We start from the raw sequence: 27964 nt of genomic DNA on the forward strand, positions 1-27964 counted from the left end.
TTATCTGGTAGCTCCATCCTTGTGAGGGTCACTTAAATCAAGTGGGACAAGGTATTGCAGCAACTATGAAAAACAACCCCCACTACTGGGAATTTCTTCAAAGCAAAGGCAGTTTAGCATTTCCTCTTTATGCCTTGGACAACCCTACCTGTCCCAAGTAGAGAATAGAGCAGCTTTCAAGCTGCTTCACGTGGACTACTAGTCTTAGACACCATATTTAATACTCCTCCCTCTACATGTTAGTGGAAAGCAATAATAAATAATGAATGTAAAATAAAATAAACATGTTAAAGCATCTCAAAGCTAAGATATTCTTTGTGAGGGAAAGCTGAAGTTATCTAAAAATGTCCTTTGACACTTGTTGCAACTACTCAAGTTCTTGTAACCAAATTTCCCCCAAACACCTCTTATACTAGTCCTCCATGATCCTGGCATTAACTCGTGATTTTGACTGTATGACAAAAATAAAAGTGTCCATAGAAGCATGTACTGACATCAGTAACAAAGCATAATGACTTGAATGCTGTATCAAACAAAAACAGCTTCCCTGTGAACAAACCAGCATACATGCAATAAGAATGTCTGAATAATACTAATTATAACAGGAAATTATGTTAAAATATGTAAGAATTTCTAAATATTACTTTCCTGTCATTTTAATACAAAGCATGAAATAACTCTCACTGCTAAAAAGTGAAGGTGTAATTTTAATTTAGTTAGAACCCACCGTAAAAAGCTACAATAGACAGAATACAGGGAAAAAATTGATCCTAGCAGTTACACGCTGTACATGGTGTTACATTAAGTATGCTTGGTAACATTAAGGAATTGTATAGCATATCTGTACCACGCAACAAAAAAAATGGGATACCTCTAAATGACAATGAAGAAAAATACCCACTTAACTCGGCTAAGTTTGTTACTGTATGAACATAAAGAAGAGGACAAAAGGCTCTACCACATACCTCCCAGAATGTAAAATTGAAAGATCATTCAGGTCCTTCTATTAAAAGCTTTTATAATCTATGAATGATGGGTAATTTCATCATTTCAATAGACTAGCAGGGCCTAAAATACAAAAATATGTCTAATTAACTAATACATTTTAAAAATCTATACAATATCTAGAATATGAAGACAACCAACAAATTCTGTTCTTTTTACAACAGGAACAACAGCTATAGCAACTGCTACAACAGTATGTGTCCACAGAGTATGTGAATGGTCAGAATGGTATGATGCCAGCCATCCAACATCTGGTTCCAGTAACGGAGATTATGAAACTATTGCAAATCTAATAAATGCAGGACACAAGATATGCAAAACACCAAATGACATTGAATGCAGAGCAGCACAATTTCCAAACACGTCGTTACAAAACCTGAACCAAAAAGTAGAGTGTAGCAAAACCCAAGGACTGATATGTAATAACAAGGACCAACATGAACAAATCTGCTACAATTATGAAATAAGAATACAGTGCTGTATCTATATACCATGTAACCCTTTGAAACCCACCACAGCAGGGACAACTATGGCATATTCAACATTAACAGTTACATCACTTGAGTCAACAGAAGTTTCTAAACCAACACAGACAATAGGGACAGAAGGAAACCTTAAAACGACTAAAAGTCAACCTACATTCTCATACAACACCACAGCAGCAGTCACCTCAGCTCCTTCTCCTACCCCAACCTCCTGCGAGCCAACCTGTGCCTGGACCCCCTGGATTGATATAGACTTCCCAACTTCTGGACCCGAGGGAGGAGACATGGAAACCCTCTCCAATATCCACGCTGCTGGAAAGCCAATCTGCCACAAGCCGGAGAAAATTCAATGCAGGGCACAGAACTACCCAGACCTAAGCCTGGCTCAACTGGCTCAGAACGTGCACTGCAGCCTGGACTCTGGGCTGGTGTGCAGAAACAGCGAGCAAACAGGGAAATTTAAGATGTGTTTCAACTACGAAGTTCGATTCTGGTGCTGTCACGCCAACCCCAGCTGCATTACTACACTGCAAACAACCACCTCCCTTGCTACCCCCACCCCCAAGCCGGGCACCACCACTAGACACACGAGCACGTCTCCACCCTCATTAGCACCTTCCACCCATCCACCAGCCAGCACCTCAACCACTGAAGGCACCACGCTCATTATCACAAGCCCCCCGGGGGAAGTTGTAGAGCCCACCAAGACCACTCTCGTCCCCACTACAGCCAGGCCCACAAGCACAGCTGCTGTCACACCTACTACGCCACCAGGGACCACGCCCGAGATAACCCCCACCTCCTCAGCAGCCTCCACCGCCTCCACTCTTCCAACTCGGGGACCCACCACTGCAGCAAGTACTACACGTGGTTTCACCACCTCCGAAACACCCACAACAACACAGAGCACCCCTACTCCAGTGCCCTTAACACCCACCACAACAGCAGTCACCTCAGCTGCTTCTCGTACCCCAACCTCCTGCGAGCCAACCTGTGCCTGGACACCCTGGATTGATATAGACTTCCCAACTTCTGGACCCGAGGGAGGAGACATGGAAACCCTCTCCAATATCCACGCTGCTGGAAAGCCAATCTGCCACAAGCCGGAGAAAATTCAATGCAGGGCACAAAACTACCCAGACCTAAGCCTGGCTCAACTGGCTCAGAACGTGCACTGCAGCCTGGACTCTGGGCTGGTGTGCAGAAACAGCGAGCAAACAGGGAAATTTAAGATGTGTTTCAACTACGAAGTTCGATTCTGGTGCTGTCACGCCAACCCCAGCTGCATTACTACACTGCAAACAACCACCTCCCTTGCTACCCCCACCCCCAAGCCGGGCACCACCACTGGACACACGAGCACGTCTCCACCCTCATTAGCGCCTTCCACCCATCCTCCAGTCAGCACCTCAACCACTGAAGGCACCACGCTCATTATCACAAGCCCCCCGGTGGAAGTTGTAGAGCCCACCAAGACCACTCTCGTCCCCACTACAGCCAGGCCCACAAGCACAGCTGCTGTCACACCTACTACGCCACCAGGGACCACGCCCGAGATAACCCCCACCACCTCAGCAGCCTCCACCGCCTCCACTCTTCCAACTCGGGGACCCACTACTGCAGCAAGTACTACACGTGGTTTCACCACCTCCGAAACACCCACAACAACACAGAGCACCCCTACTCCAGTGCCCTTAACCCCCACCACAACAGCAGTCACCTCAGCTGCTTCTCGTACCCCAACCTCCTGCGAGCCAACCTGTGCCTGGACCCCCTGGATAGATATAGACTTCCCAACTTCTGGACCCGAGGGAGGAGACATGGAAACCCTCTCCAATATCCACGCTGCTGGAAAGCCAATCTGCCACAAGCCGGAGAAAATTCAATGCAGGGCACAGAACTACCCAGACCTAAGCCTGGCTCAACTGGCTCAGAACGTGCACTGCAGCCTGGACTCTGGGCTGGTGTGCAGAAACAGCGAGCAAACAGGGAAATTTAAGATGTGTTTCAACTACGAAGTTCGATTCTGGTGCTGTCACGCCAACCCCAACTGCATTACTACACTGCAAACAACCACCTCCCTTGCTACCCCCACCCCCAAGCCGGGCACCACCACTAGACACACGAGCACGTCTCCACCCTCATTAGCGCCTTCCACCCATCCTCCAGTCAGCACCTCAACCACTGAAGCCACCACGCTCATTATCACAAGCCCCCCGGGGGAAGTTGTAGAGCCCACCAAGACCACTCTCGTCCCCACTACAGCCAGGCCCACAAGCACAGCTGCTATCACACCTACTACGCCACCAGGGACCACGCCCAAGATAACCCCCACCACCTCAGCAGCCTCCACCACCTCCACTATTCCAATTCAGGGACCCACTACTGCAGCAAGTACTACACGTGGTTTCACCACCTCCGAAACAGCCACAACAACACAGAGCACCCCTACTCCAGTGCCCTTAACCCCCACCACAACAGCAGTCACCTCAGCTGCTTCTCCTACCCCAACCTCCTGCGAGCCAACCTGTGCCTGGACACCCTGGATTGATATAGACTTCCCAACTTCTGGACCCGAGGGAGGAGACATGGAAACCCTCTCCAATATCCACGCTGCTGGAAAGCCAATCTGCCACAAGCCGGAGAAAATTCAATGCAGGGCACAAAACTACCCAGACCTAAGCCTGGCTCAACTGGCTCAGAACGTGCACTGCAGCCTGGACTCTGGGCTGGTGTGCAGAAACAGCGAGCAAACAGGGAAATTTAAGATGTGTTTCAACTACGAAGTTCGATTCTGGTGCTGTCACGCCAACCCCAACTGCATTACTACACTGCAAACAACCACCTCCCTTGCTACCCCCACCCCCAAGCCGGGCACCACCACTGGACACACGAGCACGTCTCCACCCTCATTAGCGCCTTCCACCCATCCTCCAGCCAGCACCTCAACCACTGAAGGCACCACGCTCATTATCACAAGCCCCCCGGTGGAAGTTGTAGAGCCCACCAAGACCACTCTCGTCCCCACTACAGCCAGGCCCACAAGCACAGCTGCTGTCACACCTACTACGCCACCAGGGACCACGCCCGAGGTAACCCCCACCTCCTCAGCAGCCTCCACCGCCTCCACTCTTCCAACTCGGGGACCCACTACTGCAGCAAGTACTACACGTGGTTTCACCACCTCCGAAACAGCCACAACAACACAGAGCACCCCTACTCCAGTGCCCTTAACCCCCACCACAACAGCAGTCACCTCAGCTGCTTCTCCTACCCCAACCTCCTGCGAGCCAACCTGTGCCTGGACACCCTGGATTGATATAGACTTCCCAACTTCTGGACCCGAGGGAGGAGACATGGAAACCCTCTCCAATATCCACGCTGCTGGAAAGCCAATCTGCCACAAGCCGGAGAAAATTCAATGCAGGGCACAAAACTACCCAGACCTAAGCCTGGCTCAACTGGCTCAGAACGTGCACTGCAGCCTGGACTCTGGGCTGGTGTGCAGAAACAGCGAGCAAACAGGGAAATTTAAGATGTGTTTCAACTACGAAGTTCGATTCTGGTGCTGTCACGCCAACCCCAGCTGCATTACTACACTGCAAACAACCACCTCCCTTGCTACCCCCACCCCCAAGCCGGGCACTACCACTGGACACACGAGCACGTCTCCACCCTCATTAGCGCCTTCCACCCATCCTCCAGCCAGCACCTCAACCACTGAAGGCACCACGCTCATTATCACAAGCCCCCCGGTGGAAGTTGTAGAGCCCACCAAGACCACTCTCGTCCCCACTACAGCCAGGCCCACAAGCACAGCTGCTGTCACACCTACTACGCCACCAGGGACCACGCCCGAGATAACCCCCACCACCTCAGCAGCCTCCACCGCCTCCACTCTTCCAACTCGGGGACCCACTACTGCAGCAAGTACTACACGTGGTTTCACCACCTCCGAAACAGCCACAACAACACAGAGCACCCCTACTCCAGTGCCCTTAACCCCCACCACAACAGCAGTCACCTCAGCTGCTTCTCCTACCCCAACCTCCTGCGAGCCAACCTGTGCCTGGACCCCCTGGATTGATATAGACTTCCCAACTTCTGGACCCGAGGGAGGAGACATGGAAACCCTCTCCAATATCCACGCTGCTGGAAAGCCAATCTGCCACAAGCCGGAGAAAATTCAATGCAGGGCACAAAACTACCCAGACCTAAGCCTGGCTCAACTGGCTCAGAACGTGCACTGCAGCCTGGACTCTGGGCTGGTGTGCAGAAACAGCGAGCAAACAGGGAAATTTAAGATGTGTTTCAACTACGAAGTTCGATTCTGGTGCTGTCACGCCAACCCCAGCTGCATTACTACACTGCAAACAACCACCTCCCTTGCTACCCCCACCCCCAAGCCGGGCACCACCACAGGACACACGAGCACGTCTCCACCCTCATTAGCGCCTTCCACCCATCCTCCAGTCAGCACCTCAACCACTGAAGGCACCACGCTCATTATCACAAGCCCCCCGGGGGAAGTTGTAGAGCCCACCAAGACCACTCTCGTCCCCACTACAGCCAGGCCCACAAGCACAGCTGCTGTCACACCTACTACGCCACCAGGGACCACGCCCGAGATAAACCCCACCACCTCAGCAGCCTCCACCGCCTCCACTCTTCCAACTCGGGGACCCACTACTGCAGCAAGTACTACACGTGGTTTCACCACCTCCGAAACAGCCACAACAACACAGAGCACCCCTACTCCAGTGCCCTTAACCCCCACCACAACAGCAGTCACCTCAGCTGCTTCTCCTACCCCAACCTCCTGCGAGCCAACCTGTGCCTGGACCCCCTGGATTGATATAGACTTCCCAACTTCTGGACCCGAGGGAGGAGACATGGAAACCCTCTCCAATATCCACGCTGCTGGAAAGCCAATCTGCCACAAGCCGGAGAAAATTCAATGCAGGGCACAAAACTACCCAGACCTAAGCCTGGCTCAACTGGCTCAGAACGTGCACTGCAGCCTGGACTCTGGGCTGGTGTGCAGAAACAGCGAGCAAACAGGGAAATTTAAGATGTGTTTCAACTACGAAGTTCGATTCTGGTGCTGTCACGCCAACCCCAACTGCATTACTACACTGCAAACAACCACCTCCCTTGCTACCCCCACCCCCAAGCCGGGCACCACCACTGGACACACGAGCACGTCTCCACCCTCATTAGCGCCTTCCACCCATCCTCCAGCCAGCACCTCAACCACTGAAGGCACCACGCTCATTATCACAAGCCCCCCGGTGGAAGTTGTAGAGCCCACCAAGACCACTCTCGTCCCCACTACAGCCAGGCCCACAAGCACAGCTGCTGTCACACCTACTACGCCACCAGGGACCACGCCCGAGGTAACCCCCACCTCCTCAGCAGCCTCCACCGCCTCCACTCTTCCAACTCGGGGACCCACTACTGCAGCAAGTACTACACGTGGTTTCACCACCTCCGAAACAGCCACAACAACACAGAGCACCCCTACTCCAGTGCCCTTAACCCCCACCACAACAGCAGTCACCTCAGCTGCTTCTCCTACCCCAACCTCCTGCGAGCCAACCTGTGCCTGGACACCCTGGATTGATATAGACTTCCCAACTTCTGGACCCGAGGGAGGAGACATGGAAACCCTCTCCAATATCCACGCTGCTGGAAAGCCAATCTGCCACAAGCCGGAGAAAATTCAATGCAGGGCACAAAACTACCCAGACCTAAGCCTGGCTCAACTGGCTCAGAACGTGCACTGCAGCCTGGACTCTGGGCTGGTGTGCAGAAACAGCGAGCAAACAGGGAAATTTAAGATGTGTTTCAACTACGAAGTTCGATTCTGGTGCTGTCACGCCAACCCCAGCTGCATTACTACACTGCAAACAACCACCTCCCTTGCTACCCCCACCCCCAAGCCGGGCACTACCACTGGACACACGAGCACGTCTCCACCCTCATTAGCGCCTTCCACCCATCCTCCAGCCAGCACCTCAACCACTGAAGGCACCACGCTCATTATCACAAGCCCCCCGGTGGAAGTTGTAGAGCCCACCAAGACCACTCTCGTCCCCACTACAGCCAGGCCCACAAGCACAGCTGCTGTCACACCTACTACGCCACCAGGGACCACGCCCGAGATAACCCCCACCACCTCAGCAGCCTCCACCGCCTCCACTCTTCCAACTCGGGGACCCACTACTGCAGCAAGTACTACACGTGGTTTCACCACCTCCGAAACACCCACAACAACACAGAGCACCCCTACTCCAGTGCCCTTAACCCCCACCACAACAGCAGTCACCTCAGCTGCTTCTCCTACCCCAACCTCCTGCGAGCCAACCTGTGCCTGGACCCCCTGGATTGATATAGACTTCCCAACTTCTGGACCCGAGGGAGGAGACATGGAAACCCTCTCCAATATCCACGCTGCTGGAAAGCCAATCTGCCACAAGCCGGAGAAAATTCAATGCAGGGCACAAAACTACCCAGACCTAAGCCTGGCTCAACTGGCTCAGAACGTGCACTGCAGCCTGGACTCTGGGCTGGTGTGCAGAAACAGCGAGCAAACAGGGAAATTTAAGATGTGTTTCAACTACGAAGTTCGATTCTGGTGCTGTCACGCCAACCCCAGCTGCATTACTACACTGCAAACAACCACCTCCCTTGCTACCCCCACCCCCAAGCCGGGCACCACCACAGGACACACGAGCACGTCTCCACCCTCATTAGCGCCTTCCACCCATCCTCCAGTCAGCACCTCAACCACTGAAGGCACCACGCTCATTATCACAAGCCCCCCGGGGGAAGTTGTAGAGCCCACCAAGACCACTCTCGTCCCCACTACAGCCAGGCCCACAAGCACAGCTGCTGTCACACCTACTACGCCACCAGGGACCACGCCCGAGATAACCCCCACCACCTCAGCAGCCTCCACCGCCTCCACTCTTCCAACTCGGGGACCCACTACTGCAGCAAGTACTACACGTGGTTTCACCACCTCCGAAACAGCCACAACAACACAGAGCACCCCTACTCCAGTGCCCTTAACCCCCACCACAACAGCAGTCACCTCAGCTGCTTCTCCTACCCCAACCTCCTGCGAGCCAACCTGTGCCTGGACCCCCTGGATTGATATAGACTTCCCAACTTCTGGACCCGAGGGAGGAGACATGGAAACCCTCTCCAATATCCACGCTGCTGGAAAGCCAATCTGCCACAAGCCGGAGAAAATTCAATGCAGGGCACAAAACTACCCAGACCTAAGCCTGGCTCAACTGGCTCAGAACGTGCACTGCAGCCTGGACTCTGGGCTGGTGTGCAGAAACAGCGAGCAAACAGGGAAATTTAAGATGTGTTTCAACTACGAAGTTCGATTCTGGTGCTGTCATGCCAACCCCAGCTGCATTACTACACTGCAAACAACCACCTCCCTTGCTACCCCCACCCCCAAGCCGGGCACTACCACTGGACACACGAGCACGTCTCCACCCTCATTAGCGCCTTCCACCCATCCTCCAGCCAGCACCTCAACCACTGAAGGCACCACGCTCATTATCACAAGCCCCCCGGGGGAAGTTGTAGAGCCCACCAAGACCACTTTCGTCCCCACTACAGCCAGGCCCACAAGCACAGCTGCTGTGACACCTACTACGCCACCAGGGACCACGCCCGAGATAACCCCCACCTCCTCAGCAGCCTCCACCGCCTCCACTCTTCCAACTCGGGGACCCACTACTGCAGCAAGTACTACACGTGGTTTCACCACCTCCGAAACAGCCACAACAACACAGAGCACCCCTACTCCAGTGCCCTTAACCCCCACCACAACAGCAGTCACCTCAGCTGCTTCTCCTACCCCAACCTCCTGCGAGCCAACCTGTGCCTGGACCCCCTGGATTGATATAGACTTCCCAACTTCTGGACCCGAGGGAGGAGACATGGAAACCCTCTCCAATATCCACGCTGCTGGAAAGCCAATCTGCCACAAGCCGGAGAAAATTCAATGCAGGGCACAAAACTACCCAGACCTAAGCCTGGCTCAACTGGCTCAGAACGTGCACTGCAGCCTGGACTCTGGGCTGGTGTGCAGAAACAGCGAGCAAACAGGGAAATTTAAGATGTGTTTCAACTACGAAGTTCGATTCTGGTGCTGTCACGCCAACCCCAACTGCATTACTACACTGCAAACAACCACCTCCCTTGCTACCCCCACCCCCAAGCCGGGCACCACCACTGGACACACGAGCACGTCTCCACCCTCATTAGCGCCTTCCACCCATCCTCCAGCCAGCACCTCAACCACTGAAGGCACCACGCTCATTATCACAAGCCCCCCGGTGGAAGTTGTAGAGCCCACCAAGACCACTCTCGTCCCCACTACAGCCAGGCCCACAAGCACAGCTGCTGTCACACCTACTACGCCACCAGGGACCACGCCCGAGGTAACCCCCACCTCCTCAGCAGCCTCCACCGCCTCCACTCTTCCAACTCGGGGACCCACTACTGCAGCAAGTACTACACGTGGTTTCACCACCTCCGAAACAGCCACAACAACACAGAGCACCCCTACTCCAGTGCCCTTAACCCCCACCACAACAGCAGTCACCTCAGCTGCTTCTCCTACCCCAACCTCCTGCGAGCCAACCTGTGCCTGGACACCCTGGATTGATATAGACTTCCCAACTTCTGGACCCGAGGGAGGAGACATGGAAACCCTCTCCAATATCCACGCTGCTGGAAAGCCAATCTGCCACAAGCCGGAGAAAATTCAATGCAGGGCACAAAACTACCCAGACCTAAGCCTGGCTCAACTGGCTCAGAACGTGCACTGCAGCCTGGACTCTGGGCTGGTGTGCAGAAACAGCGAGCAAACAGGGAAATTTAAGATGTGTTTCAACTACGAAGTTCGATTCTGGTGCTGTCACGCCAACCCCAGCTGCATTACTACACTGCAAACAACCACCTCCCTTGCTACCCCCACCCCCAAGCCGGGCACTACCACTGGACACACGAGCACGTCTCCACCCTCATTAGCGCCTTCCACCCATCCTCCAGCCAGCACCTCAACCACTGAAGGCACCACGCTCATTATCACAAGCCCCCCGGTGGAAGTTGTAGAGCCCACCAAGACCACTCTCGTCCCCACTACAGCCAGGCCCACAAGCACAGCTGCTGTCACACCTACTACGCCACCAGGGACCACGCCCGAGATAACCCCCACCTCCTCAGCAGCCTCCACCGCCTCCACTCTTCCAACTCGGGGACCCACTACTGCAGCAAGTACTACACGTGGTTTCACCACCTCCGAAACAGCCACAACAACACAGAGCACCCCTACTCCAGTGCCCTTAACCCCCACCACAACAGCAGTCACCTCAGCTGCTTCTCCTACCCCAACCTCCTGCGAGCCAACCTGTGCCTGGACACCCTGGATTGATATAGACTTCCCAACTTCTGGACCCGAGGGAGGAGACATGGAAACCCTCTCCAATATCCACGCTGCTGGAAAGCCAATCTGCCACAAGCCGGAGAAAATTCAATGCAGGGCACAAAACTACCCAGACCTAAGCCTGGCTCAACTGGCTCAGAACGTGCACTGCAGCCTGGACTCTGGGCTGGTGTGCAGAAACAGCGAGCAAACAGGGAAATTTAAGATGTGTTTCAACTACGAAGTTCGATTCTGGTGCTGTCACGCCAACCCCAGCTGCATTACTACACTGCAAACAACCACCTCCCTTGCTACCCCCACCCCCAAGCCGGGCACCACCACAGGACACACGAGCACGTCTCCACCCTCATTAGCGCCTTCCACCCATCCTCCAGTCAGCACCTCAACCACTGAAGGCACCACGCTCATTATCACAAGCCCCCCGGGGGAAGTTGTAGAGCCCACCAAGACCACTCTCGTCCCCACTACAGCCAGGCCCACAAGCACAGCTGCTGTCACACCTACTACGCCACCAGGGACCACGCCCGAGATAACCCCCACCACCTCAGCAGCCTCCACCGCCTCCACTCTTCCAACTCGGGGACCCACTACTGCAGCAAGTACTACACGTGGTTTCACCACCTCCGAAACAGCCACAACAACACAGAGCACCCCTACTCCAGTGCCCTTAACCCCCACCACAACAGCAGTCACCTCAGCTGCTTCTCCTACCCCAACCTCCTGCGAGCCAACCTGTGCCTGGACCCCCTGGATTGATATAGACTTCCCAACTTCTGGACCCGAGGGAGGAGACATGGAAACCCTCTCCAATATCCACGCTGCTGGAAAGCCAATCTGCCACAAGCCGGAGAAAATTCAATGCAGGGCACAAAACTACCCAGACCTAAGCCTGGCTCAACTGGCTCAGAACGTGCACTGCAGCCTGGACTCTGGGCTGGTGTGCAGAAACAGCGAGCAAACAGGGAAATTTAAGATGTGTTTCAACTACGAAGTTCGATTCTGGTGCTGTCATGCCAACCCCAGCTGCATTACTACACTGCAAACAACCACCTCCCTTGCTACCCCCACCCCCAAGCCGGGCACTACCACTGGACACACGAGCACGTCTCCACCCTCATTAGCGCCTTCCACCCATCCTCCAGCCAGCACCTCAACCACTGAAGGCACCACGCTCATTATCACAAGCCCCCCGGGGGAAGTTGTAGAGCCCACCAAGACCACTTTCGTCCCCACTACAGCCAGGCCCACAAGCACAGCTGCTGTGACACCTACTACGCCACCAGGGACCACGCCCGAGATAACCCCCACCTCCTCAGCAGCCTCCACCGCCTCCACTCTTCCAACTCGGGGACCCACTACTGCAGCAAGTACTACACGTGGTTTCACCACCTCCGAAACAGCCACAACAACACAGAGCACCCCTACTCCAGTGCCCTTAACCCCCACCACAACAGCAGTCACCTCAGCTGCTTCTCCTACCCCAACCTCCTGCGAGCCAACCTGTGCCTGGACCCCCTGGATTGATATAGACTTCCCAACTTCTGGACCCGAGGGAGGAGACATGGAAACCCTCTCCAATATCCACGCTGCTGGAAAGCCAATCTGCCACAAGCCGGAGAAAATTCAATGCAGGGCACAAAACTACCCAGACCTAAGCCTGGCTCAACTGGCTCAGAACGTGCACTGCAGCCTGGACTCTGGGCTGGTGTGCAGAAACAGCGAGCAAACAGGGAAATTTAAGATGTGTTTCAACTACGAAGTTCGATTCTGGTGCTGTCACGCCAACCCCAACTGCATTACTACACTGCAAACAACCACCTCCCTTGCTACCCCCACCCCCAAGCCGGGCACCACCACTGGACACACGAGCACGTCTCCACCCTCATTAGCGCCTTCCACCCATCCTCCAGCCAGCACCTCAACCACTGAAGGCACCACGCTCATTATCACAAGCCCCCCGGTGGAAGTTGTAGAGCCCACCAAGACCACTCTCGTCCCCACTACAGCCAGGCCCACAAGCACAGCTGCTGTCACACCTACTACGCCACCAGGGACCACGCCCGAGGTAACCCCCACCTCCTCAGCAGCCTCCACCGCCTCCACTCTTCCAACTCGGGGACCCACTACTGCAGCAAGTACTACACGTGGTTTCACCACCTCCGAAACAGCCACAACAACACAGAGCACCCCTACTCCAGTGCCCTTAACCCCCACCACAACAGCAGTCACCTCAGCTGCTTCTCCTACCCCAACCTCCTGCGAGCCAACCTGTGCCTGGACACCCTGGATTGATATAGACTTCCCAACTTCTGGACCCGAGGGAGGAGACATGGAAACCCTCTCCAATATCCACGCTGCTGGAAAGCCAATCTGCCACAAGCCGGAGAAAATTCAATGCAGGGCACAAAACTACCCAGACCTAAGCCTGGCTCAACTGGCTCAGAACGTGCACTGCAGCCTGGACTCTGGGCTGGTGTGCAGAAACAGCGAGCAAACAGGGAAATTTAAGATGTGTTTCAACTACGAAGTTCGATTCTGGTGCTGTCACGCCAACCCCAGCTGCATTACTACACTGCAAACAACCACCTCCCTTGCTACCCCCACCCCCAAGCCGGGCACTACCACTGGACACACGAGCACGTCTCCACCCTCATTAGCGCCTTCCACCCATCCTCCAGCCAGCACCTCAACCACTGAAGGCACCACGCTCATTATCACAAGCCCCCCGGTGGAAGTTGTAGAGCCCACCAAGACCACTCTCGTCCCCACTACAGCCAGGCCCACAAGCACAGCTGCTGTCACACCTACTACGCCACCAGGGACCACGCCCGAGATAACCCCCACCTCCTCAGCAGCCTCCACCGCCTCCACTCTTCCAACTCGGGGACCCACTACTGCAGCAAGTACTACACGTGGTTTCACCACCTCCGAAACAGCCACAACAACACAGAGCACCCCTACTCCAGTGCCCTTAACCCCCACCACAACAGCAGTCACCTCAGCTGCTTCTCCTACCCCAACCTCCTGCGAGCCAACCTGTGCCTGGACACCCTGGATTGATATAGACTTCCCAACTTCTGGACCCGAGGGAGGAGACATGGAAACCCTCTCCAATATCCACGCTGCTGGAAAGCCAATCTGCCACAAGCCGGAGAAAATTCAATGCAGGGCACAAAACTACCCAGACCTAAGCCTGGCTCAACTGGCTCAGAACGTGCACTGCAGCCTGGACTCTGGGCTGGTGTGCAGAAACAGCGAGCAAACAGGGAAATTTAAGATGTGTTTCAACTACGAAGTTCGATTCTGGTGCTGTCACGCCAACCCCAGCTGCATTACTACACTGCAAACAACCACCTCCCTTGCTACCCCCACCCCCAAGCCGGGCACCACCACAGGACACACGAGCACGTCTCCACCCTCATTAGCGCCTTCCACCCATCCTCCAGTCAGCACCTCAACCACTGAAGGCACCACGCTCATTATCACAAGCCCCCCGGGGGAAGTTGTAGAGCCCACCAAGACCACTCTCGTCCCCACTACAGCCAGGCCCACAAGCACAGCTGCTGTCACACCTACTACGCCACCAGGGACCACGCCCGAGATAACCCCCACCACCTCAGCAGCCTCCACCGCCTCCACTCTTCCAACTCGGGGACCCACTACTGCAGCAAGTACTACACGTGGTTTCACCACCTCCGAAACAGCCACAACAACACAGAGCACCCCTACTCCAGTGCCCTTAACCCCCACCACAACAGCAGTCACCTCAGCTGCTTCTCCTACCCCAACCTCCTGCGAGCCAACCTGTGCCTGGACCCCCTGGATTGATATAGACTTCCCAACTTCTGGACCCGAGGGAGGAGACATGGAAACCCTCTCCAATATCCACGCTGCTGGAAAGCCAATCTGCCACAAGCCGGAGAAAATTCAATGCAGGGCACAAAACTACCCAGACCTAAGCCTGGCTCAACTGGCTCAGAACGTGCACTGCAGCCTGGACTCTGGGCTGGTGTGCAGAAACAGCGAGCAAACAGGGAAATTTAAGATGTGTTTCAACTACGAAGTTCGATTCTGGTGCTGTCATGCCAACCCCAGCTGCATTACTACACTGCAAACAACCACCTCCCTTGCTACCCCCACCCCCAAGCCGGGCACTACCACTGGACACACGAGCACGTCTCCACCCTCATTAGCGCCTTCCACCCATCCTCCAGCCAGCACCTCAACCACTGAAGGCACCACGCTCATTATCACAAGCCCCCCGGGGGAAGTTGTAGAGCCCACCAAGACCACTTTCGTCCCCACTACAGCCAGGCCCACAAGCACAGCTGCTGTGACACCTACTACGCCACCAGGGACCACGCCCGAGATAACCCCCACCTCCTCAGCAGCCTCCACCGCCTCCACTCTTCCAACTCGGGGACCCACTACTGCAGCAAGTACTACACGTGGTTTCACCACCTCCGAAACAGCCACAACAACACAGAGCACCCCTACTCCAGTGCCCTTAACCCCCACCACAACAGCAGTCACCTCAGCTGCTTCTCCTACCCCAACCTCCTGCGAGCCAACCTGTGCCTGGACCCCCTGGATTGATATAGACTTCCCAACTTCTGGACCCGAGGGAGGAGACATGGAAACCCTCTCCAATATCCACGCTGCTGGAAAGCCAATCTGCCACAAGCCGGAGAAAATTCAATGCAGGGCACAAAACTACCCAGACCTAAGCCTGGCTCAACTGGCTCAGAACGTGCACTGCAGCCTGGACTCTGGGCTGGTGTGCAGAAACAGCGAGCAAACAGGGAAATTTAAGATGTGTTTCAACTACGAAGTTCGATTCTGGTGCTGTCACGCCAACCCCAACTGCATTACTACACTGCAAACAACCACCTCCCTTGCTACCCCCACCCCCAAGCCGGGCACCACCACTGGACACACGAGCACGTCTCCACCCTCATTAGCGCCTTCCACCCATCCTCCAGCCAGCACCTCAACCACTGAAGGCACCACGCTCATTATCACAAGCCCCCCGGTGGAAGTTGTAGAGCCCACCAAGACCACTCTCGTCCCCACTACAGCCAGGCCCACAAGCACAGCTGCTGTCACACCTACTACGCCACCAGGGACCACGCCCGAGGTAACCCCCACCTCCTCAGCAGCCTCCACCGCCTCCACTCTTCCAACTCGGGGACCCACTACTGCAGCAAGTACTACACGTGGTTTCACCACCTCCGAAACAGCCACAACAACACAGAGCACCCCTACTCCAGTGCCCTTAACCCCCACCACAACAGCAGTCACCTCAGCTGCTTCTCCTACCCCAACCTCCTGCGAGCCAACCTGTGCCTGGACACCCTGGATTGATATAGACTTCCCAACTTCTGGACCCGAGGGAGGAGACATGGAAACCCTCTCCAATATCCACGCTGCTGGAAAGCCAATCTGCCACAAGCCGGAGAAAATTCAATGCAGGGCACAAAACTACCCAGACCTAAGCCTGGCTCAACTGGCTCAGAACGTGCACTGCAGCCTGGACTCTGGGCTGGTGTGCAGAAACAGCGAGCAAACAGGGAAATTTAAGATGTGTTTCAACTACGAAGTTCGATTCTGGTGCTGTCACGCCAACCCCAGCTGCATTACTACACTGCAAACAACCACCTCCCTTGCTACCCCCACCCCCAAGCCGGGCACTACCACTGGACACACGAGCACGTCTCCACCCTCATTAGCGCCTTCCACCCATCCTCCAGCCAGCACCTCAACCACTGAAGGCACCACGCTCATTATCACAAGCCCCCCGGTGGAAGTTGTAGAGCCCACCAAGACCACTCTCGTCCCCACTACAGCCAGGCCCACAAGCACAGCTGCTGTCACACCTACTACGCCACCAGGGACCACGCCCGAGATAACCCCCACCTCCTCAGCAGCCTCCACCGCCTCCACTCTTCCAACTCGGGGACCCACTACTGCAGCAAGTACTACACGTGGTTTCACCACCTCCGAAACAGCCACAACAACACAGAGCACCCCTACTCCAGTGCCCTTAACCCCCACCACAACAGCAGTCACCTCAGCTGCTTCTCCTACCCCAACCTCCTGCGAGCCAACCTGTGCCTGGACACCCTGGATTGATATAGACTTCCCAACTTCTGGACCCGAGGGAGGAGACATGGAAACCCTCTCCAATATCCACGCTGCTGGAAAGCCAATCTGCCACAAGCCGGAGAAAATTCAATGCAGGGCACAAAACTACCCAGACCTAAGCCTGGCTCAACTGGCTCAGAACGTGCACTGCAGCCTGGACTCTGGGCTGGTGTGCAGAAACAGCGAGCAAACAGGGAAATTTAAGATGTGTTTCAACTACGAAGTTCGATTCTGGTGCTGTCACGCCAACCCCAACTGCATTACTACACTGCAAACAACCACCTCCCTTGCTACCCCCACCCCCAAGCCGGGCACCACCACTGGACACACGAGCACGTCTCCACCCTCATTAGCGCCTTCCACCCATCCTCCAGCCAGCACCTCAACCACTGAAGGCACCACGCTCATTATCACAAGCCCCCCGGTGGAAGTTGTAGAGCCCACCAAGACCACTCTCGTCCCCACTACAGCCAGGCCCACAAGCACAGCTGCTGTCACACCTACTACGCCACCAGGGACCACGCCCGAGGTAACCCCCACCTCCTCAGCAGCCTCCACCGCCTCCACTCTTCCAACTCGGGGACCCACTACTGCAGCAAGTACTACACGTGGTTTCACCACCTCCGAAACAGCCACAACAACACAGAGCACCCCTACTCCAGTGCCCTTAACCCCCACCACAACAGCAGTCACCTCAGCTGCTTCTCCTACCCCAACCTCCTGCGAGCCAACCTGTGCCTGGACACCCTGGATTGATATAGACTTCCCAACTTCTGGACCCGAGGGAGGAGACATGGAAACCCTCTCCAATATCCACGCTGCTGGAAAGCCAATCTGCCACAAGCCGGAGAAAATTCAATGCAGGGCACAAAACTACCCAGACCTAAGCCTGGCTCAACTGGCTCAGAACGTGCACTGCAGCCTGGACTCTGGGCTGGTGTGCAGAAACAGCGAGCAAACAGGGAAATTTAAGATGTGTTTCAACTACGAAGTTCGATTCTGGTGCTGTCACGCCAACCCCAGCTGCATTACTACACTGCAAACAACCACCTCCCTTGCTACCCCCACCCCCAAGCCGGGCACCACCACTGGACACACGAGCACGTCTCCACCCTCATTAGCGCCTTCCACCCATCCTCCAGCCAGCACCTCAACCACTGAAGGCACCACGCTCATTATCACAAGCCCCCCGGGGGAAGTTGTAGAGCCCACCAAGACCACTCTCGTCCCCACTACAGCCAGGCCCACAAGCACAGCTGCTGCCACACCTACTACGCCACCAGGGACCACACCCGAGATAACCCACACCACCTCAGCAGCCTCCACCGCCTCCACTCTTCCAACTCGGGGACCCACTACTGCAGCAAGTACTACACGTGGTTTCACCACCTCCGAAACAGCCACAACAACACAGAGCACCCCTACTCCAGTGCCCTTAACCCCCACCACAACAGCAGTCACCTCAGCTGCTTCTCCTACCCCAACCTCCTGCGAGCCAACCTGTGCCTGGACACCCTGGATTGATATAGACTTCCCAACTTCTGGACCCGAGGGAGGAGACATGGAAACCCTCTCCAATATCCACGCTGCTGGAAAGCCAATCTGCCACAAGCCGGAGAAAATTCAATGCAGGGCACAAAACTACCCAGACCTAAGCCTGGCTCAACTGGCTCAGAACGTGCACTGCAGCCTGGACTCTGGGCTGGTGTGCAGAAACAGCGAGCAAACAGGGAAATTTAAGATGTGTTTCAACTACGAAGTTCGATTCTGGTGCTGTCACGCCAACCCCAACTGCATAACCACACTGAAAACTACCACTTCCCTTGCTACCACAACCTCCACGCCGGCCATAACAACATCAATAGTATTCCCCACTACTACCCTGGCTACAAGCCGAGGAAAGCCCTCAATCAGCATTATTACTAAGACACCTGCAACCCACGCCCCTCAGGTAGTAGGTTCCACAGTTTCTACCTTATCTACTTTAGTATCTACAACCACTGAAAGTGCCTCAATATTTTCCACCAGCACTCAGAATCAAACTACAGGGGGAATATTCAGAACTAAAGAAACTGAGTCTTCCACTGCAAGCAGAACAACTGCATGTTTCTGCCATGTATTTGACCATTTGTTTTCTCCTGGTAAGTTTATTATTTGGCTGCTATAAGTATAATAAAGAGAAATGTTAGCCCTTCATTATTTTATTAAGCTAACTGTATGAAATACTTTTTAAATATTTGTCTTTTTTGTGTATAAGATCCATGTATGGGTGTCAAATATTGACATCTCTTGGTTGTTGATTTTTTGAAAAAAATTCTATCATCTGTGTAATTTCAATTTTAATTTTGTTTTCTAGGGCAAGTTGTATACAACAGAACAGATCATTCTGGTTGTTATTTTTATGCACTTTGCAATGACAAATGTGAAATTGACCGATTCCAGGGGCCATGTCCCACAACAATTCCTTCCATTTCATCAACCACATCACCTACAACCTCAGGTCTATCAAGTCCAGGATCTGTTTCTTCTACAATCTCACCATCTCTAGAAACATCTAAACCACCACCAGAAGGCTGTCCTAGTTTGGATCCTCCAAGGAAGGTAATATCTTTTTTCCTCATTATCATAATTGCCAAGTTTCACCCAAATTTACCCTAAATTCTCCCTTACACCATTCTTATCAGGTTTACTGGGAGTGATTCATGTACATTTCAGGACCAAACTTTGACATTTTTCTGTAACTGTGTAGAACATAAATGCTATGAATATGTGCTGTCAAGTTATAAATAACTGCAATAAAATGTATGGTGTTCCCAGCAATGAAAAATAAAATTTTGAGGTTTTTTTAAAAGAATATTGGAACATCTTCAGCTATTAAAACCTATTAGATTAATATTCTCTGCATAGACTAAAATGAGATATCTTTATTTAAAGTTTATAACTACTAAAAGTAAGTTTATAAAGTAACTAAAACTGTGTGAATAACCAACATCTTTGATGTGTTTAGCCCTTTTCCTATGTACAAATTTTCCACAAATTGATAGCAAGGCAGTTTTAATAAATTCTAATATTGTAAATTATGCAATTACTGTTTATGTGGATATATGTTCAGCCTAAGGTTTACAAAGTGTTCGCAGAAAAAATTCACTTGTGTTTTTAATATGTTGTATGACTGAGCACTTAAGTCACTGGATAACCTCATCTTCATTAACTACTGTCATTTTGTCCTGAAAAAAAATGTGTTTGTTTTTGTTCATGAAAAGTAAACAGTTAAGGCTTTGAACAATGAAGAAACAAAATTCAAATTTGGAAATCAACAGAATGCTCAAGACTAACTTATTTTATCTTTGGCATTCACCTGATTCTAACCTCAAACATATAACAGCAGTCACACATTCAGTTTCTCCATTAGGTACATGATTAAATTTCTGTGAATTCTCTTCTTGTCAACTACAAATAAACAGTCTTACTTGAAGCAACCATAATCCCAAAGATTGAATGCAATGTTATTCTAAAACAAACAACTGAATTTTTTACTCAGACCACTATAAAAAAAAAATTCCTCTTTCAGATAAACGAAACCTGGATGTCTGATAAGTGCACTAAGGCAACATGTGTGGGAAACAACACAGTTGTTCTGGAGCTTCCTCCACCTGTACAGGTTATCACCTGTGTAAATGGACGCGAACCAGTAAAAGTCTATGAGGCAGATGGCTGTACCTACCATTATGAGTGTGAATGTAAGGAAGATAAGAAACAATTAAAGCATAAATGATGCATGATTTTTAAAAGTCAAAAAGGAAGAAAAACTTTTTTTCAGGCTGCCTGGATTAATATAATATTTAAATATACTGGGCTTCACTCACCAATTACAGTTCTCCAGTTTATAATATATTTAAGATTTGTCAGTGCCTTAGACAGTACTTTTTCTCTTAAAAGAGAGGGCAGCTAATATACTTGAATTATAAGAGTATATAATTACTATATAAATGTATGTAACTAGTAGCTAGGCATTCATTACATATGCATTAGAACAGTATATAGCTTTTAAAATATTTTAATGGTCAGAAGGCATATCTACGTGTGCCCGGGACTACACATTTGGTACTGAACAGTCATTTGATACTTGCTTTAGCAAGTACTAAAGAACTGTGCAGTACTGGCAGGTACTGTGCAGTCCCAGCAGGGCACAGTTAATACTATATGCTACAGTGATGTAGAAACAAGCTTCAGCAATATAGCTGGTTGCTACACTGATGTAGCATCAGCATCGTGGTTTGTGCCTGCCTATGCTACTTCACCGTAGCTCATCGCTACAGTAACGTAGGATCTCGCTTAGGTGCGCCCAGATCATAGTATGGTGTAAAGCTAGTACAAAAGCTGACAGATATATGGATAGATAAGCATATTTGGACATTGAATTCTAATCCTAAAATCATTATTGTTACAGAAGTTATACACAAGAGAAAGATTATGATTTATTTACTTATAACTTGAGTTTCAATATCAGAAAAAAAAATCTTATTTTGAACACAGATTGCGATTGCTATGCCATTAGCATGAAATTATAATTTCATTGAGAAATTACATTTATCTTTGAATTATAACTAAATTGTTTTCTTCCTGAAAGGTGTTTGTAACGGCTGGAGCAATTCTGACTACAAGACTTTTGATGGAGTTAAATACACATTCAATGGACTCTGCAGATATGTGCTGGTGAAAGAGATTGTGCCAAAATACAATTTCAGTGTTCTTACTGACAATTACAACTGTGATGTGGTTGATGGACTCTCCTGCCCTAAATCTATCATTGTGAATTACAACTCCATGGAAATAGTGCTAAGCAGTCAGACACATGAAGGAAACGTAACTAACAAGGTACAATTTTGTATTTTTCTGCAAAAACGTGTTATTTCAGTAACAAGACTAAAGTATTTAAATACCATTATACAGAACAGCTAAAGATTGTAAATGCATAGCATTTCATCTGGGAATCAAATATAATTCTGCAAGAATCTCCCTATTTTGTATATATTTTGAAAAGGGCTGTTCAGCTATGTAGTAGGGGCTTGCTTCTTCCTTTCTCAACTTGACTCTTGTCATCATAAGTTAAAAACTATTTCACCCAAATGGTACATACACAGCCATCTAACTGCAGTTTAGGATTTTATTTCTCCTACAGCAAAAATGAATCACTCTTCTTGTGTACCTGCCAGAATTAAAATGATGGGAAGGTGGAGGGGGATTTCCCTCATGTAATAGTTAAGGACCCCTCACCCAGGAAAGAGCAGAATCAGGTTCTAGGGCCCCCTCACTCAAAAAGAGCTTGAACTTGTACCTATTGCTTCCCAGGTACGTGCTTTAACCACTGTCTACAGGCTCGTGCCTCCACCCTCTCCAGGCTTCCTTCTGAAGTTGGCCCACTGTACCTTGCATTTAATATTCATTGCATAAAATGGATAAACAGCACTAGGAACGTTTGTGCTCTATTGAGAGCAGGTGCCCAGGCTAAAACTCAGCATCCACTCTTGGGGAATCATCTACCTCACTAAGCCATATGCCCTGTAGCTTGATCACCTTCTCCTGATCACACACGTCTCATCTTGGCTGTTCAGTAGACAAACTTCAAGCGTAGGGCTGGGGAAAGGTCTGGGTAATGCCTACTCTGTTGCCTGGTAATTAAACTGCTTTGTTAGGAAGGAGAAAATCTAAGTGAGTGAGGCCTAAAACATGGGTCTCCTGCTCCCTGGAAGAATACCCTATATAGACTAAAAGGGAAGAAGATCCTCTCCCTTCTTCATCATCTGACACCTTGGCTTTCTGCAACTAAAATTTTAGGATTTACTCAGCCTTAGTTACATATGTACCCAGGCAATCCTGTTTTGCTGGGCAGCTGTCTCAACTCAAAATACACCCCTACTGATTAAACTCAGTGAGGGAGCATAGGCCTGCACACTCAAAGGTGAATTGAAAGCTATGCATAAGCTGTAAACTGGTTACATGACTATATATGTACCACTTTGGCACAACAAAGGAAATAAGATTTAGCCCTAAAAATAATAACATCCTTCCTAATTATATGAGCACAAAATAAACCTGTTTCAACTGCTTTTCTTCTATTGATTTTTAGATCATTTTCAACAAAGAGCCAATCAATGAAGGTGTCAGCAAGGATGGTGTTTCCATTACCAGAGTTGGTAAGGATTTGACTGTTGAAATTCCTGCCATCAATGCTTACATCTCCTTGAATGGATTAATCTTCACAGTGAAAGTGCCATTCGGTCTGTTTGCACATAACACTGAGGGCCAGTGTGGTAAGTAGAATTGTTTGACTCCCATTTTCCATTAAAGCAGTTTCCAAGCGAAAAGCTATCCTTATTTATACCAATGGCAAGGTTGACTTTAGCTGATCCTTTAAGTTCTAGAAGCCACAGAAAATGTAACAAAAAACAGAAAAAAAAAATAGGATTACTGAGCCATCGTATATATGTGTTTAGATACTCTCAGAATCCCCTCAGAATGCAATTTCAGTTAACAAGAACATTTCTAATTTAAGTCATTCATCGGTCATTCCACAATCCCCCTCTGCACACCTTGGTTCCATTCAAGTGCACATCTCCACTTTTGCTTAACACACTATGCTATATACTACTGCCAATGCTTTGATAACAATTACATTTAATTCCATCTGTGTTCTACCAGGCACGTGCTCAAATATAAAATCAGACGAATGCCGCACGCAAGGCGGTCAGGAAGTTTCCTCATGTTCAGAAATGGCTTACACGTGGAAGGTTGAGAATGGAAACAATCCCTATTGTCACGAGACTACAACATCATCGCCTCCTCTGATCTCACCAACTACACCAGTACCCTGCACTTCTTCTTCGCCTCTCTGTGAGCTGATCTTGAGCGAGTAGGTTTACGTTATATGCAAAGTATTTTTCTTTACTGAAAAGGAACCAAATGTTTTGGCAGCCTTATTTGTCGTCTTTGAAGCGGGTTTAAATTAAAAGAAATGGGGAGCGGGGGTGCAGGGGAGGAATTCCAGTGCTGATTGTAAAAACAACGAAGAAATATTCTTTATTCAACTTTTAAAAAAACAGCATAGCTGTATAGTTTGTCATCTCAATTATGTACCAAGGATCCTACTTTAGGCATCATTTAGCCTCACATAAATATGAGACTTATCTAATATACATTTATACTGTTCAGAAACACAACCTGCCTAGAAACAAGTCTCATGAAATTGCCACCAGTGAGTGTTATTACTTTGTCACTAAAATCACTCATTTGGAACTAAAATCATTATATAGAAGTTAGTGCATCTCCAAGGCAGTATCTTGTCCTTAAACCAGAGGCTAACGACCTGTCAGTGCCATAGGCCAGAACAACCCAGCTCTGGTCTGTGGCGGGTCAGTGTTCTGGTCTGGCTGCCACCACTGTTGCTTCTCCCTGCTCGTCAGCTGTGGCACAGAGCCAGCTCCTCACCACCCAGCTCCAACACAGGCCCAGATGAAGCCCCTCAATGCCAAAATGCCGGCAGGGCTCTCCAGCTCTGCAGGGCAGATCCAATGGCTCCACCGGCCAGATCTAGCCTAAGAGCCATACACAGACGACCTCTGCTTTAAACCACTTCACTCTGACTTGTCTATATGTTTTTATAGTGACCATGCCTCACCATTCAACCTTCTTGTCTATTGTATCTCAAGTATCTTTGCAGAGTGCCATAAGATTCTTCCTCCAAGGAAGTTCTATACAGAATGTCTCTCTGAGTCATGTAAGAACACCAATGACAGCCTCCCATGCATCATCTTGGACAAATATTCTTCCCTTTGCATTGCTAATGGTATCTGTGCTGACTGGAGAAGCAAGACTCAAGGAAAATGCTGTAAGTAGTACTGAGGAAAACTTAATTTGGATATAAGAAGTACTTAATACTGGCTTTTCTGGGGGGGGAAATATAAACTATAGTCACAGAGAAACAGGCCCCTCTATCTAAAGAGAGCTTTGCTTATTAAGACATGAATGAATTAGTTCAGATAAAACAGAAACACGTCTTTTCCCTTAAACTTAACCAAACCTAACCCAAAACCTTCGTAAAGTTTAAAACTATTAACTGTTATGATATTTTAGATGTTTATACTTCCATATTTACTTAGCTCAAAAGGATTTATGAAGCCAAAGATCATTGTTGCTTATTTCCCTGTGGTACACACAGAATTAAAAATAATTGGCAAGGATCATCTTTGCTTTCTAACCCTGATGTTTCATTTTCATATTAAATATATTCCTGCTCCTACACAGCATACAGCTGTCCTGCAGACAAGGTGTATAAGGCATGTGGTCCTCATAAGCCAGTCACCTGTAATGAAAGGTAAGGCTAAACCAAATAATTAGCAGTTCATTCATGTGTATCACTGTGCATAACTGGGTTTGTCTTCAGATAGGAACTTAGGAAGCATTTTAGAACAAGACATATGTTTGAAGAACCAGTGGTGCTGGTGATTTCAGCAAACTCTATGAGTTACTACAGGTCATTACGGGTGCCATATTTCACTTGTGACATTAAAACTGATGTCCTGACTATTTGTGACTATTAAAAATATCACCTTTCTTCAAAGAAGGAAGGCCAGAATCAGAATCCTGGCCAATTTCCTCTTTGGCTAATTACAGTCTGTTATTCTCCCTCTGCAATTTCAAATTTATCTTGTAAAAAAAAATCTATTGGCAGCACTGCTGTGTGCTTGCAAACAGCTGTCATGCTACATTTCACAGATAGCTGTAATTCAATGCAGGTAAAACAACTGAAGATAATTTGTCCATGTTTATAAAATAATTTTGGATATTTGGGGTATGTATGAATGCAAGGAGTTTAAAGAAAGCTTATAAAATAGCATCTGGATTGTTTAAGGAAATATCTTCCTTATGCATCTTTTATAAGAATGATATAAAAATTCTGATCATATAATGCAGGAAAAACGGACTTCAATATCCATTCCTCTTTTCCTTCTAGAACTGGTGACCAGACAATTGAAGGTTTTGTTGAAGGATGCTTCTGCCCAGAGGGTAGCATCCTCTTTAATTCATTTGCTGATGTCTGTGTGTCAGAATGCGGTAAGTTTGTATGGTTTCTGGAGGGGAATGTGAATTGGGCAAATACTGCTGATTTGAAAAAAAGAGGCTGATGGGAGAAACTATGTGGGGATGTAGCTTGAAAGGACGTTATGGAAACATCTACCGCACAGTTCCACTACTGTTACTCAACTAGATAAACTGGCATTCTAGTTCTTTACTATTCAAATTTTACTTTTTGCATCAGTCTGACTCATGGTTTTGTACATCGAGAGAAATTCATGCTGTGAACTTGATTAAAATCACGAAAACCACTTATACCTATTAATTAGCATTTGAAGCCAAATTGCTACTGGTTTAAGATCGGTGTATTAAACAGACTATTTTAGCCCCATTCCCATTTTATTTTACATTCTTTGAATTTGAATAATCTGCAAAATATACACAATGAATCCACCTTAGTATGATCTGCAACATACCAGATTTTAGTGTTGGACAGGCATCAGCTTGAGAGTAAATAATACTATCTAGTTAAGAACTGGATGCTAAATGCCAAAACTGATTTCACCACAAGATGTATAAGTTTTGTCCATTCAATATTTTTTAAGAAAGAATGGCATTAACACCTGCATCTTACTATTTAAAAATAGATGACCAGAATCTCTCAGCACAAGACAGAATTAAGGCTTAAAATATATCCCTTGTGGATAACAATACATGTATCTCAAAATTGCCATTACTAAATAAAGTATAACTGATATACATTTATTATGGGAAGGGCCATTACACTGGAACAAATGTAAGCCTCCATTCTTTCATTTCTTTCAGGTTGTGTTGGACCAGATGGACTGCCCAGAGAGGTAAGTATTTTAGGATTTTTTTCTACAGATCTTGCCCCAAAACATTTTCAAATACAGATATTTCCAGGAATTCAGAATATCACTGCCTTTTTCTTCCTCTTAGTCCTTATTTTACTTTAAGATCTAGTGAGTGTCCTAGTTATTAGTAGAAAGAGAAAGGAGGAAAATAGCAGCAATGACTTAATTAACACATTCCGCATTTAATACACAACTCACCTACTTTAAAAAGAGCACATTTTAACCCTCACAATATATCCCTAGAGAACAAATATGATTCTTTTAACACAGGGATGTCCAACCTGCAACACCTATCGCAAAAGTGACATGTAGCAGAATGGGGAAGGGGCAGGCAGCATAGCAACAGATAGGGCAGGGAGCAGAAAGCAGAGCAGCAGCATCTATATATTCCTTCAGTTAGCTTGCTGGTACTTCAGTGCCAGTGATCTATCATTCCTCTGTAAAGTGTTAAGAGATATTTATTCGTACATATCCCATTTGAAAAAGGGAAAGCAGGCTCACTGATTTTTGTCAGCATCTGAGAAATGGCCTCAAGCTTTGAATGGACTTTGAATTAGGAACTATGAACAGTTTAATCTGATCACGGGTAGATCCAGAGGGGCTGCAGACACTCCCCCACACAGCTGCACCCCGCTTTTGGATTGGACCTTACTATGGGACCCTGTGGGGACTTTTTTAAGTCCCCAAAGTAGGTAAAAATCCTCCCACCCTTCCTCTTCATGATTGTAGGCATGTCCCCTCTCCTATCCTTTCCCCTTCCCCATCTGCCACTGCTGCTTTTCCTGCTTCTCTAGGGGTGGGGGAAACATCAGAGCCAGCTGAGCTGCATGGACAACAGGGGGTAAGGGGAGGGTGGAGTTCTGCTTCCTTGTGCCTGCTTCTGAGTGCCCAGGCTGGGAGGAGGG

The 27964-nt window shown here is 49.6% G+C and overlaps 1 protein-coding gene across 1 annotated transcript in view; it reads left to right on the forward strand.

The window, feature by feature from the left end:
• LOC102562201 (mucin-5B) overlaps positions 1–27964 on the forward strand; it is a 72529-nt gene that overhangs the window by 37566 nt on the left and 6999 nt on the right. The window contains exons 31-38 of the mRNA XM_059721338.1: positions 1170–19250; positions 19466–19710; positions 20681–20849; positions 21740–21987; positions 23240–23423; positions 23812–24022; positions 26123–26223; positions 27010–27041. Coding sequence (XP_059577321.1) covers positions 1170–19250; positions 19466–19710; positions 20681–20849; positions 21740–21987; positions 23240–23423; positions 23812–24022; positions 26123–26223; positions 27010–27041 — 19271 coding nt within the window. The remainder of the gene's footprint in view (positions 1–1169; positions 19251–19465; positions 19711–20680; positions 20850–21739; positions 21988–23239; positions 23424–23811; positions 24023–26122; positions 26224–27009; positions 27042–27964) is intronic.

The sequence above is a fragment of the Alligator mississippiensis genome, chromosome 2 (assembly GCF_030867095.1).
Source record: "Alligator mississippiensis isolate rAllMis1 chromosome 2, rAllMis1, whole genome shotgun sequence".
Taxonomy (NCBI): Eukaryota; Metazoa; Chordata; order Crocodylia; family Alligatoridae; genus Alligator; species Alligator mississippiensis.